This window comes from Bos taurus, chromosome 8 (genome assembly GCF_002263795.3).
Source record: "Bos taurus isolate L1 Dominette 01449 registration number 42190680 breed Hereford chromosome 8, ARS-UCD2.0, whole genome shotgun sequence".
NCBI classification, from domain to species: Eukaryota; Metazoa; Chordata; class Mammalia; order Artiodactyla; family Bovidae; genus Bos; species Bos taurus.
The window spans coordinates 16906710-16927650 of record NC_037335.1 but is presented as its reverse complement, the minus strand read 5'-3'; the positions used below and the strand labels follow the sequence as shown (position 1 = coordinate 16927650).

Here is a 20941-nt window from a genome sequence, read left to right as displayed (position 1 = left end):
CACATATTCCATTAAAACTGCATTGCAAGAGGTTCAGGATAAAAAGCCAAGTCCCCACGACACTGTATTCTCATCTTGGGCTCCCCTCTCTTTCTCCCTGGAGTAAAAGCTACTCAAAGACAGCTTAACTTAACTGTGTGTGTCTCGCAGCTGCCACCCAGTAGGTGCTAAATATTTATTCACCAACTGAAGAAATGTTTATTACCTTCTTTGGAAACCTCCGTAGCAGATGACACAGAACTCAAAATGCCCATTTACGGGGTTAAATAAGTAAGAGAGAATTAAAGGTACTCTTGGGACTTCCCTGGTGGTCCAGTGGTTAAGAATACACCTTCTAACACATGGGATGAGGGTTTGATCCCTGGTCAGGGAACTAAGATGCTGCATCCATGGGCAACTAAGCCTGCATGCTGCAACTAAAACCAGACGGAGCCAAATAAATATTCAAAAAGAAAAAGTTGTTTTTTTTATTTTTTAAAAAGCTACTCCCTCTGGCCCAAACCATGACAATCTCAGCCCCTGAATGCTGTGCACATCTTGGCATATCCTGACCTTTACCTGACCCCTAAATCCTGCCCAATTCTGCAATCTTCCAGTTAGCAGCCAGCCATCAGAGCAGGGGCATGGCAGTGTTCTGTGACAAATGGTCAACCTCCTGGGGTGACCTGGGTGTGGCCACTACACGGGGACACTTACCAAGGGCTCCAGCTCCTTGCGATCTATGAGGTTCATCTCTGTGACGAAGTAATAGAAGTGTTTGTAGCAGGTGTTGACGTGGGCCTCGGCACCCATCACAATGACCCGGTCGAAGTGGTGGATGTAGACGTGGACGAAGACCCGGAAGAGGCGGCACAGGATCTTCTTGCAGATCTGCAGGAAGTTCTTTGGGAAGGGAACACCTAGAGAAGGGAAGAGGGAACAAAACCATGATGGGGATGCTCTGGCGGGCCCCGAGCACATGCTTCAGGCGGGAGACCAGCCCAGGACTAGTCTCCCGGGCCAGCCTGCAGATGCGCCCCACGTGGGCAACTGCACTGGACACGGCCTGAAAAGGTGGCCAAAATGGTGTTAAATTCAAATGCCAACGATCAGGAAAAAGAAACAAATGAAGGAAGAGGGTCAGGTTTCCTTCTTTGGTGGTATCTTTTTGGTACACACAGACATGCACAATTAATGATTTTTAGTTTGAAACATGTATTCTTTTTTACTTTTCCCACTTCATAGAGCCCAGGAAAGTTCTTTTTCCTCTTCTTTAATGTAGGAAAACTGGCAGGAGGAGGGTGATGCTCCAGGGAGACTGGCATTCCTGACACCGAGTATCAGGGAGGGGTGGGGGCTGCAGAAATCCGAAAGCCCCTTCTCATCAAAGGAAGCAGTCAGTGCACAACTCAGCCAGTGGTGGCCATGTGGGGACAGGGGCCTGGGGCTGCTAGATCTTCTGGTTCTTCAAGATGATTTGGAAATCTGGGGTTCTATGTGAATTATCTGGTTTTCTGTTTTTAAAAATGATATCGAGACTTTCCTGGCAATCCAGGGGTTAGGATTCTGAGCTTCCACTGCAGGGGCTGCAGATTCATTCCTTGGCCATCCCACATGCCTTGCAGCCAAAGGGAACAATAATAATAATAATCATAGTAAAATGATAGCAATTAACCTGAAGTTAAAAAAATATACCACAGGTCAAGACAAAACATCTTACCAGGGATAACTTGTCCTGAAAACTACCAGTTTGCAAATTCTGATCTAAACTTTTCCTGAGATCCACTGTTTCTGGGGTGTGAAAATGCAACAAAACTTCATGGAAACTTTGCCTGACAGTTACTGTCACCTCCTATCCTTGAGGAAGGTGAGAGTTGGAGGTTGTTGTTCATAACACAGACTGGGTGGGTGGTCAAAGGAATCATGCAGGTTTCCTGTCTGATGACCACCACTCCCAGCTTGGTCAGAGCAACAAATAGCAGCATCCCAAGCCCACTTTCTTTCTCCATCTCAAACACTGCTTAAGCTCTCGTTATTTACACAGTTCTTAGGTAGTGACATCATAGATTCTGAAGTCAGATAGCCTTTAAATTCCTATATTGCTCCTTTTCCAGCTGTATGACTACAGGCAAGTTATTTAACCTCTCTGAGCTTCAGTTTTTCCATAGGTAGGGTGAAAATACCAACTGTTGTAAGGATTAGAAGCAATACCCAGAAAATAGAACCTTTCTTAAATAGCCAGGAGAGTGTCAACATGTCTAAAATCCTCCTACAGTGCCTAGCACGTGGTAAGAGCTTGCTAAATGGAAATGACAAGCACCACCCCGCGAATCTCTCTGCTTTTTAAAATCTGGACCATCTAGCTGTTGTTATAAGGGAGTCCTTATCAGGAAAAGGTAGACATGACCACCTGCTTTTCAGCAGAATTGTAGAGCGGTGCTCAGGGCATGTCCCTCGTCCCCAGGAAGCCTGGAGTTCTGCTGTCCGTGCCTCTGCTGGGTCCTAACTGCAGCTGTCTGGTGAGAGACATCAGTAATGGGATCGCCTGGGACCCCTGGGTGGGGATGAGAGATGAAACACAGCTGGCAGTTGGCCGAGGCAGGGTCTGCCTCCCCATTACCCGGCACTGATACTGGCTTTTTCTTCTAGAACAAAATGGCAACATATCAAATGAACCACAGGGAGAGACTGGGGCACAGCTTGGCAGCTGACTGTCTGGGCAACAGATGCTGGTATTTAGGGGTGGGGTGAGGCAAAGCTGGGACAAGATGGAGGGCAGCCCCTCCCAGAGCTGATGGATGGCTTCCTCTGATGAAAAGGGGCTGGTGAAGACCACTGCTGCCAGGCTCGGGGAGGATCTGGAGCCTTCAAAGAGGCCCGAGGCCTAGAGATGATGGACTCTCCCTTCATCCACGTTCAAGAATATTCCCAACAGAAGGGGAGTCCTTTAACAACACTGAGACAATATCAGGGGTTGACATGGGTTACCTTGGCAACGTGTCTGTGATGTAGGGTTTACTAGTCCTGCATCACCGGTGAATAACACCAACACAGATGAACGTGCTCCAGGCCACTTAGGTAAACAGTGGCAGGGCTGGGATTCGGACCAAGTCAGTCTGATTCTAAAATACAACTGATCTAGGACTTGCCAAGTGGGTCCAGTGGTTAAGAATCTGCCTTGCAATACAGCGGAATGCAGGTTCGATCCCTGGTCTGGGAAGATCCCACATGCCTCGGAGCAACTAAGCCCATGAACCACAACTAAAGAGTCTGTGTGCCACAATGAAGATCCTGCATGCTGCAACAAAGACCCACGCAACCAAATAAATAAATAAAATCTAACAGATCTGGTTATGTCTGGCATGTGACTCTCTGCCAAGGATAAAAGCACAGCTTAAAGGCTAAATGTAACAAGGCATCTCAAGGTTACTTTTTGGTGGTGCAGATATATAATTTTTTAAAAAGGAAAGGGGTGAGGAGAGAAGGGTGAAAAAATCCACTCCCTCTGGAGCCACAGCTCCGAGGTACTAAGAGGTCAGCTAATACTCTGCTGCCCCGAGAAAGATGCGTTTCCTTGGCCAGTGCCTTAGATCATGGATCTGGGACTGAGAGTAAAAGCCAACATTTACTGAGCGCTGAAGTCTTGGGCTTCCCTGGTGGCTCAGACCATAAAGAGTCTGTGCAATGCAGGCAATGCAGGTTTGATCCCTGGGTTGGGAAGATCCCCTGGAGAAGGAAATGGCAACCCACTCCAGTATTCTTGCCTGGAGAATTCCATGGACAGAGAAGCCCGGCAGGCTACAGTCCATGAGGTCACCAAGAGTTGGACACGACAGAGCGACTAACACTTAACAAGTCCAGGTACTGATATTGTTACCATCTCGCAAATGAGGAAACCGACTTGGAAAATTAAGTGGCTGCCCCAGGTCACAGAGCCAGTGGAGAATGGAGGGCTTTGGATCCAGGATTGTCTATGAGGACCCAGCACCCTGAAATCGGGAGTTGTTGCTCTGGGGTTCTGCACACGCCTCCAGCTCCCAAGCCCTTCCTCCCCGAGTAGCCTGAGCCTCCTCAGGTGCACTTACCTTTCCCTTCACCAGCTGCTAGGGGACATGGCCGGGGGCGGGAGGTTTCAGCTGTGCCAGTTTGTCTTTTTGTTGTTTAGCTGCTAAGTCATGCCCTACTCTTTCGCGACCCCATGGACTGCAGCCCACCAGGTCCCTCTGTCCGTGGGATTTCCCAGGCAAAAATACTAGAGTGGGTTGCCATCTTCTTCGCCAGGGGATCTTCCCAACCTGGGGATCAAACCCGTGTCTCCTGCACTGCAGGCGGACTCTTTACCGCTGAGCCACCAGGAAACCCCAATTCCCACGAAACAGCCACACAAAACTGAACTCTGAGAGGGTCTTGATATGTGTATGTGTGTTGTGATGTATTCCCAGTGAAACCCTGGGCAGTGATATTTCAGTGTTGTGTTTGTCTGTTTAATGTAACTGTGGCTTAGCTCAGTTAAAGTGTTTGCCTGGCCCAGGAGGTAGAGGAGGAGTTTGGCTCTGAACGAGACTCAGGCTCTTTCTTTGGCATCCATCTACTACAGCTCCGTGGCATAGGGACCCTCACTGTTGAGACGATCATTTTTTGACCTCCACTTAGCTCAGTACCTGGGTTGTAGAAGGAGCTCAAAAAAGGTTTGCTTGTCTTAAATGAATGCAAGCTGGCAGTAGGAAGAATGAAAGGCTAATGAACCATTTCACATGAACACTGGGCTTGTTACCATGTCAGCCGGAAGCTGAGGAGGCTGTGCAAGGCTCTGGGCAGAGGGCAGCCTGTGTGTTCCATGGGGCACCACTGACTCACTCAGCACTGTACCCAACCGCCTCCTTTTGTTCCTTCAGCTTCTCTTAGTACATAAGATACTGGGGACCCTCCACTTTCGTGTTTCCCAAGGTCTGTCTTAAAAAAGACTAATTCTGGGAGATCCTTGGTTAGAAGCTATACTTGACCTTATATTTATTAAAAATGCTTTTTATAAAACTTTGCAATATACCTAACCATAGTAAAAGATCTGAGAATGCCTGTAGTCAAAAGTCCTATTTAACTCTGGAACTTCCTTTTACCTATAATAGCAACTGGTTTAAAAGTCTGTAACCAGACTTCCTAGGTTCCATTTCCGGCTCTATTATCCAGTAACAAGACAGTGACATCCAAACAACTTAGTATGTCTAACCCACAGTTTCCCCATCGTGAAAGAAACAGGGATGTGAATATTATCTGTAGCTCAGGTGGTTGTTGTGAGGATTAAATCCACACACGGAAAAGGCTTTGCTAATACTCTGCAGACAGGAAGCACTCTCGTGAACGGTTAAGTTTTAGTATTGCATGGACCAAACAGTCTTTGTAACATACTTTTGGATTAAATTCTTCCTGCACATGTATTTTCAGGAGGGCAGTCTTGGTATTAATGCATCATTTTGCAAAGAACTAGAGTAGTAGGCACTCGATTAGGCCCTGGATTATATTCAGCCTTGCATTATTTTCTACATATTTCTCATATTTATGTCTTGTATTACTGTAAGTTCTCTGAACAAAGAGGCTGTCTTATACTTTGATTCTATGTTTTAAAGCACCTGGCACAAGGCTAGATAGGGAATACTCATCAATCAAAACTGAGCCACAAGACAGCAGTGGTCTTATTTAGTCGAGATGTGAATCCATCATCTCCTATTTGGGGGAGGAAAAAAGCCTACAGCAGAAATGATAGCTTTCTCCCAGAGACCTGATCGGGTCCTCACATGGAAGGCTGCACAATGATCTTCTAGGGAGGAGGGCTCTGAGATGAAGAACATTTTGATCTAGCCTAGAGGGTGGGAAGAAAAACTCCACAACACCTCCTTTCATCATGAAAACCTCCCTTCTTTACCTTTCCATATAGTTGTTTCAGGGGTGGGGGGTGATAGTTAAATTTCAGTCACTGTACTCAATTAGAAAGTTAATACCAGACAATATTAACCAGCGGTCTCAACCGGAATAGACTACATAGATTTGGAGTTAAAGTTTGACTAGTCTTATAATAACCCAGACAAATCTTCCAACAATAATCTTGGACAGGTACACATGGATCATAGCAAACAACCTTTGACCTATAGGTCTCTAAATGATTCGTAAGCATGAACTAATCTCAGCGCCTCCCCTGAGTCTCAGATTCAAGCTGGGAAATGTCAGATTCCTAAAAACTGGCTAGAAACAAGATGCATTCAGATGAGTTCTGCAAAAAGGTGATAGACATCTAGCTGTCTGGGGAAGGACAAGGATGGCCTTGGGGCAAGTGGTGTGGCTTGACCTCTGCAAACAGAATTAGTGAGCCTAACACAGAACCCGGAGAAGGCAATGGCACCCCACTCCAGTACTCTTGTCTGGAAAATCCCATGGATGGAGGAGCCTGGTAGGCTGCAGTCCATGGGGTCGCTACGAGTCGGACATGACTGAGCCACTTCACTTTCACTTTTCACTTTCATGCATTGGAGGAGGAAATGGAAACCTACTCCAGTGTTCTTGCCTGGAGAATCCCAGGGACGGGGGAGCCTGATGGGCTGCAATCTATGGGGTCACACAGAGTCAGACACGACTGAAGCGACTTAGCAGCAGCAGCAACAACACAAAACCAGGCTGAGCTTGGATTCTGAGTCAGCCCAGGCAGGATGCCTGGGTGGAAATCAGAATCCCAAACCGATCACTCACATGTGGTTCCAGCAGGAATTTGCTCAACAACTAGACTCAAAGCAAGACAAGAGTTTGCTGAGTGGTCAGGCCAAGGAGGAGGCTGGCCAGAGAGTTGGCATGAAGGCAGAGGGTGCGGTGAGCCCGCCGGGCTGGGAGCCCCTCTTGAAGGTCTGACTAGGCAGCCTCACATTCTGCTTCTGATGCTGGTGGGGACCTGGTACTCGGCAGGGACCCAGCATCTGACGGAGCCCTACTGAGTTTATGAATGTGTCTAACCACAGAACTTATGATCTCCAAGCCATGTTGAGCTAGAGAGCTAAATCGAGCATGGAATACAATAATTTCTCTGGGGCTCTACTCGGATTTGCCTTTTATCTCTGACTCAGTAAATCTCCTTTCTCCCAAACAAAATTGAATAAAAATTCCAGTAATTTCTGAGCTTTAGTCCATTTTCTTCCTTCCTCATCCCCCCTTTTCCCCTCCCTTTTGCTAAGTCACCAAATGCCCCATTCAATCCATCCTCTTCAGGCACCTCTGGGGGAAAAAAAAAGCAAGTTGTTTAAATGACTTGTGTCTTTTTTCTTTTATCCTATTATGGAAGCTGCAAAAGGAGAGAGTCCCTCAGGGAATGCAGAGATGCTATGATAGGGCCACAGAGGGGAGACTGCGGTCCCAGAGTCAGACAAGACCCAGATGGCAATTTCTGAGGTAGATGCTACCCATTCTAGCTTTCATGCTTTTTCCACTCTTTTCTTCTGGAGAGAAAGCCAGATGCTTGGAGCTGAGACCCCTGGCCTGTGACAGCGCTTGGTTGAAGCTGGGCGGTGGAGGGTTGGAGAGTCAGGGTTCAAAGGGACACGAGAGAATGTCCCTGCACATCCAAAGTTCCACAAGCAGCTGGCAGATATTCCATCCAGTCGTTAATGCCGCTCCCTTCTTTAGAGTTCAGCTCAAAGCCTTCCCTCATCCCCAGACTCAGGTTCCCTGGCATCTTCCATCTGCTCCTGATACACTCCTGAGCACTGACATTGTTTTTCAGTTGCTCGGTCGTGTCCGACTCTTTGCGACCCCATGGACTGCAGCACGCCAGGCTTCCCTGTCCATCACCATCTTCCAGAGCTTGCTCAAACTCATGTCCATTGAGTCAGTGATGCCGTCCAACCATCTGAGCACGGTTCCCAGACGCTAATTCCACTCTGAGGTGCGTTCATCCTGACTCGTGTCTGCGACCCCCTCCAGACTGTAGGCTCCTGGAGGAGCTTGTCACAGATGGATCCCCTGGGCCCAGTGTGGAGCCTGGAGCGGGTGGGTGTGTGATACATCCTTGCCGGCTGCTGGCTTGAGGGTTGAGCTCTTACGCCATCTGCTTACACCAGAATCAGAGCTCAGAAATGCACGAGGACTGACTGGCTTGAGGTTGAGCGCTATAGTGTGTGATGCAAAGGGGTCTGAATTCAAGTCTGTGTGACTCCAGAGCCTGTTAGGCTCTTTCACTCTGCTGGGAAAGTGGATGGGATTCTTACGGTTTGTTTCATCTCATGCCAACCCAATTGGCAGAGTCAAAGGAGCCAGATTTGTTAAAAAATGAAGGTGGAAAAGGGCGTATTGGCTCTTACTTCCCCAGAGGCATGTGTCATTCGTGGTTGACTGTTCTGGTTAAGCGTCTGGCTCTGGCGTCAATCTCTGGTTTCAGAGTCCAGCTGTGGAACTTCCCTGCCACTTGCCCAAGGGTGAGTTCGCTAACTCCTAACAGGCTCGGTTTCCTTATCTGTGGAATGAGGATAATCACACCTAGTATTTTGTGAGATTTTGAGGATGAAACAAGAAGCACAGGGCCAGCAGTCTCTCAGAGGCATTCAGCAAAAGGCCACTGATGTTACTACTGCTGTGAAGGTGGCTCTTCCTTGTCAAAGTCCAGGATGGAGGAGGCACAGGAAGCCTCACGGATAGAGCTCCCTATTCTCCAAAGGACTAGCTCTGCCTGGAAAGCAGATCTGGACCCGAGGTGATCCATGGAAACACCGTGCAAACTGTCCGAGGGGCTTCCACACGACCCAGGATGAAGCCTAATGCGTTGGCCAATCCTTGGGGGACCCCGGTGGCTTCCTAGGTGGCACTAGTTAGTAAAGAATTTGCCTTTCAATGCAGGAGACTTAAGAGACCTGGGTTGGATCCCTGGGTCAGGAAGATTCCCTGGAGGTGGAAATGGCAACCCACTCCAGTATTCTTGCCTGGAAAATCCCATGGACAGAGGAGCCTGGGGGCTAAAGTTCACGGGGTCACAGAGCAGACATGACTGAAACGACTTAGAACAGCACACGCAGTGGCATGTCAGTTGTTGTCTAGTTGCTAAGTCCTGTCAGACTCTTTTGCAACCCCGTGGACTGTGGCCCGCCAAGCTCCTTTCCATGGGATTTCCCAGGCAAGAATACTGGAGTGGGTTGCCGTTTCCTTCTCCAGGGGGTCTTCTTGACCCATGTCTTGAACTGAACCCATGTCTCCTGCAGGCAGGTTCTTGACCACTGAGCCACCAGGGAAGCCCTGCATATCAGTAACAACGACCAGAAGTGCTGCCCCTGCTCCCACCACTGCCTCTCCTGTTGAGAGCATCTATATGCTGTCCTTTGGGTCTCCGGGGGCCAGGACCAGGAGTGCACATGTGAAAATCCCTCTCCAAGTCATAAAAACTACTCATTCTCAATAGCTCATGGATAAAAACAACATCCCACACACGTGGGAAAAGAAAACAAGCCTCTGGCAGCATGGCTGAGAACATACCATTTCCAAAATACTTGCAAAACAAAACGCGATCGGATCACAAGGAGACAAAAAAGGAAGAAAGACAGAAAAGCAACCCTAACAACATAGACCAATTTCTGAAAAATTCCCCCCAATACGCTATTCTCCTGCCCATTCCATCCATATTCTCCTGCCTCCTGCAGAATTATATATATTTATCTGAAGAAGCCTCCTGATCTTGCTGATGAAAACTCAACTCTGGAAGGCCGATTCCTCTAAGCAGATGTTTTGTGTTATCTCAGTGCGTTCCTCAAGAAAGTGTCTGTACGCTGTGCCAAGGAAAACAATCCCGTGTAGCAAGACTTTGTTCCTCTGCCTGAGAAAAAAAAAAAAGAAAAAATGGCCCCAAACAAGCTGACAGCTGCAAATGGTTAGAAATAAACTGGCTACTACTCTCTTCCCCAACTCCCTCTGCCTGGTCCCAGCCTAGCCTGCCTGACTCCTGCCCTGAGTTACTCTGGTACCTATTATCATAGTGGCTGGAACAGAGAAAGGAAAATAGAAGAGCAAGTGATCATACGTTCTAAACAGATTGTTAATTCTTTCAGACGTGCCATTTGCCAGGCAGAGGAAGTGCTGTTTCAGCCATCCAAAGGTGCCTGCCTGGCACCCGCCCCTCCCCTCCCCCAGCACCACTTCTCTGTTGCTGGAAGATCTTCTTTATCCACATCCCCATCTCTAGACTGGCTGGTGGCTCCGCCCGCTTTGTCTGTGTACAAGTGGACATAGACCAAGATAGACCCAAGAGGACCTCAGAAAGGCATTCGTTCACTATGGGCTGGCAATAAAAGCCATCAGAGACAAGTTCTTACAAGTTCAGACCTGCCAAAAATCAAATGGCCCAAATGAGAGAGTGAACTGAGAACATGATGTTAATGAGCCTCATTAGAACTGGAAAGTTAGACAGAAGCACCAATATTTTGATCATGAGCCCCAGTCAGAAACTGAAAATGACTTATGTTTTCAAAATACAACCTCTCTTTATCCACCAGCAGAATCTCTCTTCCATTACACACAGGGCAATGAGTACCCAGTCTTGTCTGATCTACATCTATCTATTTATCTATCTATCTATCGGCTTCCCAGGTGGCACAGTGGTAAAGAACCTGCCTGCCAATGCAGGAGACACAGGTTCAGTTCAAGACACAGGTCAGGAAGATCCCCTGGAGAAGGGAATGGCTACTCACTCCAGTATTCTTGCCTAGAAAATGCCATGGACAGAGGAGCCTGGTGGCTACAGTCCATGGGGTTGCAAAGAGTTGGAAACAACTGAGAGACTAGGCATGTACACACACACACACACACACACATATACACATACAATGGAATACTACTCAGCCATTAAAAATGAATGAAATAATGCAGCAGCAACATGATAGACCTAGAGATGATCACACTAAGTGAAGAAAGTCAGACAGAGAAAGACAAACACCATATGATACCACTTATATGTGGAATCTAAAAAATAACACAAATCAACTTTACAAAACAGAAACAGACTCACAGACATAGAAAACAAACTTATAGTTATTAAAGGGGAGAAAGTAGGGGAGGGATAAATTAGGAATATGGGATTATCAGATACACACCACTACATATGTAATAGATACACAACAAGGATTTACTGTATAGCACTGGGATCTATATTCAATATCTTCTAACATCCTATCATGGAAAAGAAGTTGAAGCTGTACATCTGAAACGAACACAACATTGTTTATTGATATCGTTATCAACAATAACTATAGTTAAATTTTTAAAAAACGCAGAGACAACACACACACCCCACACCCACACACATATACACAAAATACCAAATCGTGTCCAAACAGTTTCTAACCTATAAACTTCTCTCCAACCCCACTGCCACTTCCCTGGCTCCAACCACCAACACCTCCTGCCTGGTTTACTGTGGCTCTCCCTTAGCGGGGTTTCCTTCCTCTACTCTTGGAGTGCTCCAGTCTCCACCAGGCAGATGGAGGATCTTCCTCAAACACAAGTCTAACCAGGATGTCTTCTTTCCACACAAAACTCTACAACACCTTCCTACTGCTTCAAGAGAGAAGAATCGTATACAACTTAGCAACTAAAACAAAAAACTGCCACAGGGTAAAATCAGAGCTATTTAACACGGCAGGCAAGACACTCTCTGGTTTTATAAGTCTGCATGTCTCCATTATTACCTCTGGATCCTCCCAACTTGCATCTAATACCCAGCCCTCCAGAGCTAAAATCCATTCCCGCACTTCTGGGCATTGGCACATATTGTAGAGCTGGTAGATGGAAACCCTCCTCCTCAGCTTCCCCTTTTTGTGTGGCTAACTCTCATTTGTCATTCAAGACTCAAGTAAGTTATCACTTTCTTTGGGTTGTTCTCCTCACCTTTAGTTCTAGTTAGGCAAATTATAATACCCTGTACTTTTCCCAGGATTACACTTACCATTGTCTTGTAATTGTCCCTTTTTTGGTCTCCCATTAGAATGAAAATTTTGAAATGTCAAGGAATATCACTTCCTGTTCACAGTTATATCCCTGGCATCAAACACACGCCAGAAAACGGGGATTCTCTCGAACTTATGGCTGCCAGCGGGGATGAAAGGGGGTAGGGATAGTTAGGGAGTTTGGGATGGACATGTACACACTACTATATTTAAAGTGGATAATCAGCAAGAACCTACTGAATAGCACAGGGAACTCGGTTCAGTGTTATGTGGCAGCCTGGATGGGAGAATTCAGGGGAGAATGGATACATGTATATACCTGGCTGAGTCCCTTCACTGTTCACCTGAAACTACCACAGCACTGTTAATTGGCTATACTCCAATATAAAATAAAAAGTCAAAAAAAAGAATATGGGGGTTTTCAGTGAGTGTTTGTTGAGTGAATAAGTGAACAAATGACCACAGAATGTAGAGGTGGAGCCTCGCCTGCTTGGGTTCCCCTTCTTCTCCCATTCCGAGGCAATAGCCTTTGAGTCACATTCTGAAAACCATTGTTCTATGGGAAGATTCCCCAGGGAAATGCTGTAAGCCCATGTTTAACCTTGATGTGTCCAAGGCCATAAGGCTGCAGTGAAAATTAATACCTATTTAACTCTTCACATATGGCAGACCTCTGATGCATCTTTCTCTTGCTTCTTACTCATACCAGGAAAGAAGAATCTCCTCAAATTGTATTTAATATTTATATTGAAAAGTCTATTTTCATATAAATAGAAAACTATCAGGTCATTTTCCAGAGTTACTAAAATTTGAAATAAGCCAGGATTGATTGATAAAATATCCTGAGATACATGATTGAAGGAGGAAGAGGAGAGAGAGAGAAGATAGCAAAAGTAATTCATTCTAGATTTCCCTGGTGGTTCAGTATGAAATCAACCCTGAATACTCATTGGAAGGACTGATGCTGAAGCTGAAGCTCCAATACTTTGGCCACCTGATGCAAAGAACTGACTCGTTGGAAAAGACCCTGATGCTGGAAAAGACTGAGGGCAGGAGAAGAACGGGGTGACAGAGGATGAGATGGTTAGATAGCATCACTGACTCAATGGACATGATTTTGAGCAATCTCTGGGAGATGCTGAAGGACAGGGAAGCCTGATGTGCTGCAGTCCATGGGGTCGCAAAGAGTCAGACACGACTGAGCTACTGAACAACAACAAAACATATATCAAAACATGTATTGGGAAAGAACTATTGGAAATAAATTCCAGCCCCTCCCAGCCCCTACCAGCCCTAATTCACTCCCTGACCCAGAACCACACCCAGAGAACCATATGCCTCTTTGGGGATTATATGACTGGGCAGGAACAGAGCCTGATCATAAAGTGATAATGGAAACTGAGGTCTTAATCATGTCTGGAGGCCAGAAGAAAACTGGAAACATCATATTCAAACACTGAAAACCTGTCATTTGGAAAACGAAAGGGAGAATAAAACAGCAAACCAGTCACCCTGGGCCACAAAGCTTACAGGTGTGGGAGAAGAATTCAAGAATTTCTTTCTGACTTCAAAGTCTGTTCTCTTTCCACCACTTTATGCTGTCTCTTTCTGTGGCTGGAGGCAGTCCTTCCTTCTTTAGATCAATGGGAGGACAAATCGTTGTATTGTCAGAGATGTCCAAAAGTGGGATTCATGGTCCAGGGTGGTGGTGAGTTCCCCACGAAGGGAGATGTTCAAGCAGAGGCCATGTGCTAGTGTTAAAGACAGGACCCAGGTAAGAGAAGGTGGTTTCCACCACTGGCTGCATATGACAGTCACCTGCATTTGTTAACAGGACAGATTCCCAGTCCCCTTTCCTACTCTCTGGGTCTCGCAGGCATCTCAGGACTAGCTAATTTTTAAAAGTACCTTTGGAGATTCTAATGCAGGTTTTGGGAATCATTGGGTTGTCCAAATCTGAGATTCTATGGCCACAGCAACCGCAGTGTAAGAGAGGGCCAGCTGTGGGATGTCAGTGCTGGTGTTACCAGTGACAACGAAAGCAGCTAAGTGTTTACCCTGGTCCAGAGCTAGTGCATCATCTCACCAACTACTCCACAAGGCAGGCGCCGCCACCGTGCCCATTTCACAGATGAGGAAGACTAAGTTCCCTGTCCACAGTCATACCACAAGGAGGTGAAGGAGCTGGGACCTGAGTCCAGGCAGGCTGGCTGTAGACCTTTACTCCTCATCAGGAGAAGGAACCAAACATGACCCGATTCAAAGCCATCCAGTCCTAGGGAGGTTCTGAATAAAACCCACCAGCAGTTGATCTCCCAAGTCACAAAAATTCCACAGCACAGAACTCACCAAGAAGTGAAGTAAGGACTTCCCCGCTGGTCCAATGGTTAAGAATCCACCTTGTGATGCAGGAGGTTCGGGTTTGACTCCTGGTAGGGAACTAAGATCCCACACGCTACAGAGCAACTAAGCCCGTGCGCCATGACTAGAGAGCCTGAATGTCGCCACTAAGACCCAACACAGTCAAATAAATACAAAACTTAACAGCAACAACAAAAAGGGAACTAGATTCTCAACCACGAAATGACTATGAGGACTGAAAGTGTCACAAAACTCCCATGGTATAAAGTCGAGATTTCTTTGGCCTACACGTATTATATTCGGTTTTTAAAATCTGAAGTTTTCAACACGGCACGAATTCACCCCAGTAATTCCCACTGCCATTCCTTCATTCAAAAACAAACCAAAACAAACCACGCTCATTAAAAATGGTTTTATTGAGTCATGGAATGTTCAAACAAAACTACATTAAGTATATTGACACTCAGTTAAAACATTAACCCCAGTGAAACTCCTGATGTGCTAATTCAACCGAGCCCACCCACACCTTTCTGGGAAAAGCTGGATCACCTGCTCTACCTTGTCCAGATCCTCACCCACCACGTACTCTGGAGGCCACGTACCAGGAGTGCAACTTCAGTGCAGACACTTGCTCGATCACGTATGGTCTATTTCCTCCCTCTGGGTCTCTGCAGTCTTAGCACATGGGATCTATGTATTCTGTGTGCTGAACTCCCTGAGGATTTCCTGGGTAAGCGCTCTACTAAATAAGCCTCTTATTAAGGCTGACTCTGGGCAAAATATCTAGAGGAGTGGACGTGGTCTTCTCAGCACCCTAGTACCCCCAGAATAGATAACCACTCTTGTTCTTGCTTCCAGTCCAAGGTCCTTAAGCTCTTATCGCTTTTTAATGATCCTTTCTCTCAAGGTTCCTAACCTTTTGTGAGACTGGTTAAAAAATCACAGAAAGGGACTTCCCTGTGTTAAAAATCCGCCTGCTAAGGCAGGCGACACAGGTTCGATGCCTAGTCCAGGAAGATTCCACATGCTCTGGGGCAGCTACGCCTGTGTGCTTAGTCCACACACACGCGCTAGGACCCACACTCCTCAACAAGAGAAGCCACAGCAATAAGAACCCAAGCACCGCAACGAGAGAGGAGCCCCTGCTCACCGAAACTAGAGAGGGCCTGTGTACAGCAACGAAGAGAAATGAATGAATAAGACAAATAAAACTTTTAAAAATACATAAATAAAAATCACAGGAAAGAGTTGCAACAGCTTGAATGAAGTCAACCAGTACAGATGTCTGGGGCTTTTCCCTCTGCCTTGCTGCTGCTGCTGCTGCTAAGTCGCTTCAGTAGTAGTCGACTCTGTTCGACCCCATAGACGGCAGCCCGACAGGCCCCTCCGTCCGTGGGATTTTCCAGGCAAGAACACTGGAGTGGGTTGCCATTTCCTTCTCCAATGCATGAAAGTGAAAAGTGAAAGTGAAGTCGCTCAGTTCTGTCCAATTCTTGGTGACCCCATGGACTGCAGCCCACCAGGCTCCTCTGCCCATGGGATTTTCCAGGCAAGAGTACTGGAGTGGGTTGCCATTGCCTTCTCCACTCTGCCTTAAGGAAGCTCAATTCAATCTGGGGTTGGGAAGAGGTGGCGCCAATGTCAACATTATAAACCCAGAAATCACCTGGGAAGCCAGGACACAACCTCTCACCAGGGTCACAATCAATCAGGGTAAACTTCGGAGAAGCCTGATGAACTTGTGTAGGTTTCAGGCTCCTCAGTGAATATCCACGAGGTGTAGCTGAGATCAGAGTGTCTCAGACTCCTCATGGGAAGGGCTGAGGCACCACTGGGCTAGTGGGAGGAATGAGAGATCTCTTCTCCCATCTATCCATCTATTTCACTTGCCCAAACTGGGCGACTTTTAAGTTTCTTTCCAGATGTAACATTCTATTGTTCCGAGATGCTATTTCCCAGTGAAATAGACGGCTGTCTCCTCTTAGGGTTGCTTCCCCAACCCACGCTGATCCAAAGACTACTAACAGGCTGATACCTCTTCCCCAGAGGCCTGGGACTCTAAGTCTGTCCCTGCTGAGTGACTGGGAAGCTGCCTCATTCTCTGCACATTCTGGCATGAGACAGGTCCTTGACATCCCTACCAAGTGCCTCTGCAAACCGAGCTGGATGCAGACAGCTGGCGTCTGGGCAGAACAGCCACTTCAAGCAGCAGAACCCAGGCTGGGCCCCTCATGGCACTGCCTGGTTTGTGATGGAATTAAAGATGTTTGCCTTTTAGCTATGGCCCCAGAATGTTCCAGGTCCATGAGAAGATCATGTGAAACTGGTGAGGGTTGGACATAATCTGATAGGAGTTGGTGTTCTCCAGTCTGAAGCCTTGGGGTCAGAAAACCCTGAGTTCATAGTTTTGATGCCCTTTGTCCCAGCCCCGTGGCCTTGATCCCATGACTTCATCTTTCTGAATCTCAACTTTTTCATAGGTTAATTGGGCAATCTGATAGTTTGGTGGAGTGACTGGCACTCTAAATGTTCTTATTTGTTATTACTGCTCCCACTTTGTATTAATACCACATCAATGTCTGGCCTGCCTTAAAATGTGATGAATAAAACAAGCCAAAAAAAGTTAAGGGGCTCAAAGTTACCTAGCTGTGTGGTTGGATACCCACTGCTTAAGATAGCAAATCAAGGGACTTCCCTGGTGGTCCAGTGGTTAAGAATCTGCTTTGCAATGTAGGGGATGCAGGTTCGATCTCTGTCAGGGAACTAAGATCCCACATGCTGTGGGGCAACTAAGACTGTGGGCCACAACTACTGAGTCCTTGCACTCTGGAGGGCATGAGCCAAACTGGAGACTCCGAGTGCTGCAATGGAAGATTCTGCATGCCGCAACTAAGACCCAGTGCAGCCAAATAAATAAAAAGACAGCAAATCAATTCTCTATCTACAAGGGCTTCTCTGCTTAAATTCCCAGGCTCCCCATAACACACGGCACAGATTCAAATGCTAGTCCCAGTGCCCTGATTCACTCTTTGCACCTGGAAGCTGGAAAGCCTGTATATTGTTCAGAAGATCAAGGCCAACCATTCCCCAAGTCCCCCACCCTCCTCTGTCCAAGTCCCATGGACAGAAGAACCTGGCCCATTAAGAGTTCCTTCAAGTTGATTCACACGCAGAGCTCCTTGGCTCCTCCCTGAGCTGAGAAAAGACAAGATCAAGAATTCCCTGGACCCTGCCCTCCCAGGACATAATACGAACCTGACATGTGCGAACCTGTAGTGATCTGTGGTTCTCCAGAGTGCCAAAGAGATGAAGGGATATCAGGGGTCACTTTTTTTTTTCCAACAAAAATTTCCTTTATTGCTGGGAGATATTTCTTTGGACCAACACCTTCCTATTGTCCACAGAAACAATGGAATCCCAGACATCTCTGAAAACAGTCCTCTCATTTCAATTAACGGCAACTTTATTTTCCGCAATGGCTCAAATCCTGAATCCAGGCACCATATGCAGGGCCCACTTATAATGTTATTCACTACAGAGCAGAACTGGCAGAAACAGGGTGCTTCCTGCAGTTCCCCAGGGATTTGACATGACCAGTGACCCCCATTACCCACCCCCCCAATCCTATTCAGAGCTCCATGACAATATCATGAACTTCCAGAACTTGGTGCCCTGTGGTCTTTATGTGTTAAGCATACTATTAAATGAGTAAAACTTTATTATGCAAGGTCCAGGGGGAGGGGAGAATACATTGATTAATATGATAAGAGGTAACAGTTGAGCAGATGAAACACATGTGGAGGGAGAAGAAAGTGCATCAATTTCACCCACCATGTGTCAGGCACCACTCAGGTCCTTTACAGGAAAGCACAGGAAGGAGAAGCAGCAAGAGCCTGGATCCAGAACCCAGCCGGCCCACATTCATATCCGCCCACATGTGGGCACGTGGTGCTCTGGAGGTAATTAGAGAACTTCCCCCACAGGACTCCATAAGGATGAAAGAAATTCATATACGCTGGTGCTTTCACTATAGAGCCTGGTGACTAAGCTTTCTCATTTCATCTCTCCATCTCATTTTGATCTTTATGAGGTGGGTGGAGTCCAAGGTTTACAGTTGGGGAAACTGCAACACAGATAATGTATCTAGGGTCACAGGGGCAGTACGTGGAGGTTTGGGGATTCAAACTCGGACTCCAGTGATTCCAAGTCATTAGACAAAAAACAGTGATTGATAGAGGTTGCATGAGAGGAGTGGGATAGCCTTTCAAAGGGGTGGACAGGACAGGCCGTGGAGCCTCTAGAGTCAAGTCCAGGAGGGTGAGCAGGTTGTTTATACGTGGGTGTGGGTGTAGGAGGACACCTCACTGTGGAAGTCGATTATTTTCCTTTTAAATCAGGACAGAGCGCTTCTGTAAAGCTAGTATACTAGCTGGTACCTTTAATGAGTATCTGGGGTTGTCTGTGTGCCACAACTACTCAAGCCCGAACAACAAGAGAAGCCTGTCCACCACAGCGAGACAAAGCCTGTGTGCAGCAACAAAGACCCACCATAGCCATAAATAAATAAATGTGTGTTTTTTTAAAGAGTATGCTTTAAAAAATAAAGAGTATCTGGGAAATAGGTGCATAAATACATCTCTTGCTCACGTCCTGGCAGATTGCATTCTTGATTTGTTACTTATACTGTGCTAAGTTGCTTCGGTTGTGTCTGACTCTTTGCAACCATACGGGCTGTAGCCTGCCAGGCTCCTCTGTCCATGGGGTTCCCAAGGCAAGAATACTGGAGTGGGTTGCCATTTCCTCCTCCAGGGGATTCTCCTGACCCAGGGATCAAACTTGGGTCTCTTACATCTCCTGCTTTGGCAGGTGGGTTCTTTACCACTAGTGCTACCTACTCTACCCAAAACATAGTGGGCACCCAATAAATGGTTACAATTACTCATACTTTTTACCATATACTGGCCTGGGCTTAAATTTACATATATCATCCAGTGTGCCCTAAAGTTTGTCCTCATATAGTTAGATGTTCCTTAAAATAATTTAAAGGGTGCCAGAGTTAAAGAAAATGTTGTTCACTCCATTCCTTTACAGGAAATTTTCTGATGTATATAAGCATTATAAAGGCTCTGAGAAATTCAACACTAAAGAAACCTGCTATTTTTAATTTAGGGCTTCCTAAACCTAATTGGCCACAGAACCCTTTCCTATATAATAGAAGCTTTGGGGAATATTGAAAATGCTCAATTAAATTTTGACTTGCCTGCAAGCAGGGAATAATTATTCCCACTTCCCAGATGAGAAAATAGAAACTCACCTGGTAGGTGGCAGGACCACCAACAGAAGCCCAAGCCTGTTTCCAAAATAAGAACACTCAAATTTCCAAAACACCGCTCTGGAAAAGCTACCATCCCAGACATTATGGGGTTTTTTGCTTTTCATTTCTTAAGTCTGTGTGCTGTGCTGTGCTTAGTCTCTCGGTCCTGTCTGACTCTTTGTGACCCACGAGCTGCAGCCCACCAGGCTCTTCTGTCCATGCGGATTCCCTAAGCAAGAATACTGGAGTGGGTTGCCATGCCCTCCTCCAGGTGACCTTCCCAACTCAGAGCTCGAACCCCAGTCTCCCGCATTGCAGACAGATTCTTTACTGTCTGAGCCACCAGGGAAGCCCAAGAATACTGGAGTGGGTAGCCTATCCCTTCTCCAGGGGATCTTGCAGATCCAGGAGTCAAACCAGGTCTTCCGCATTGCCGACAGATTCTTTACCAGCTAAGCTACCAGGGAAGCCCAAATATTAGAAATCAGTGACTTGGCCAAAACCACAGAGCTGGTTGGGAGTAGAAAAGAGACTAGGTCTAATTTCACTAACTTTTTAAAAACCTATAAAGATAGAAACAAGCTGTATCATTTATCATGGATGTTGACACCCTGCCTGAGCTAAGACATAGACCAGCAGCTGACATGCCGGCACTCAGGGTTAGTTCCAGGAATGGAACACGGAGATCCTGTTCTTTCAGAGCTTAACAACCCGAGCGATCTCGGTCCATTCATCTTGGCAACTAGCTGCTCACACCTAACTGGACTGATGAAAAAAAAAAAAAAAACCTGGTGACTTGGCAATAAAATCACTCCCACTGAGACAACTGTTCTGCATTCTTCCATAGGAAAAACCAGTGAAGGCCAACACGCTTTAGGCCAGGAACTCACAGCCACGCTCTCTCCATCAACACCTTCCTCCAGCATTACCCTGGCACATCTGAGTGTGGACGGAAGCTTCCCCCAGGCTTGCCAAGATCCCCCTACTGCAGCCCCCACACTGCCCTGCCTGGCAGCAGCATCTGAAGCAGAGGTGCGTCCTGGCCACATGACACAGCCTGTTCCTGGGTGTGTTCCTTCGTGACACAGCCTGTTCCTTCACTAGGGTGAAGGAGAGAGGCTGAGCCTAGTTCTCAGCCAGCAGCCCCTGCTTCCAGCCCCTCTGTGAGATCATGTCTCGCAAGAAACGAAGGTTGATCAGGCAGCCCTTGTCAAGAGCAAGCAGGATGAGGATCTGTAGACAGCTAAGAATGAAGACAGGCATCTTGCCTAGAAATATGCATCAAGCCAAGATGGTCTGGGGGCTTCCCTGGTGGCTCAGATGGTAA

General features: G+C 46.8%; 1 protein-coding gene across 5 annotated transcripts in view; it reads right to left on the bottom strand.

Annotated features, from left to right (window-relative positions):
- Positions 1 to 20941, bottom strand: part of MOB3B (MOB kinase activator 3B) — a 234408-nt gene that overhangs the window by 63985 nt on the left and 149482 nt on the right. For all 5 annotated transcript variants that reach the window (XM_059889209.1, XM_059889207.1, NM_001046491.2 and 2 more), the window contains 1 exon segment: positions 697 to 899. In XM_059889209.1, coding sequence (XP_059745192.1) covers positions 697 to 899 — 203 coding nt within the window.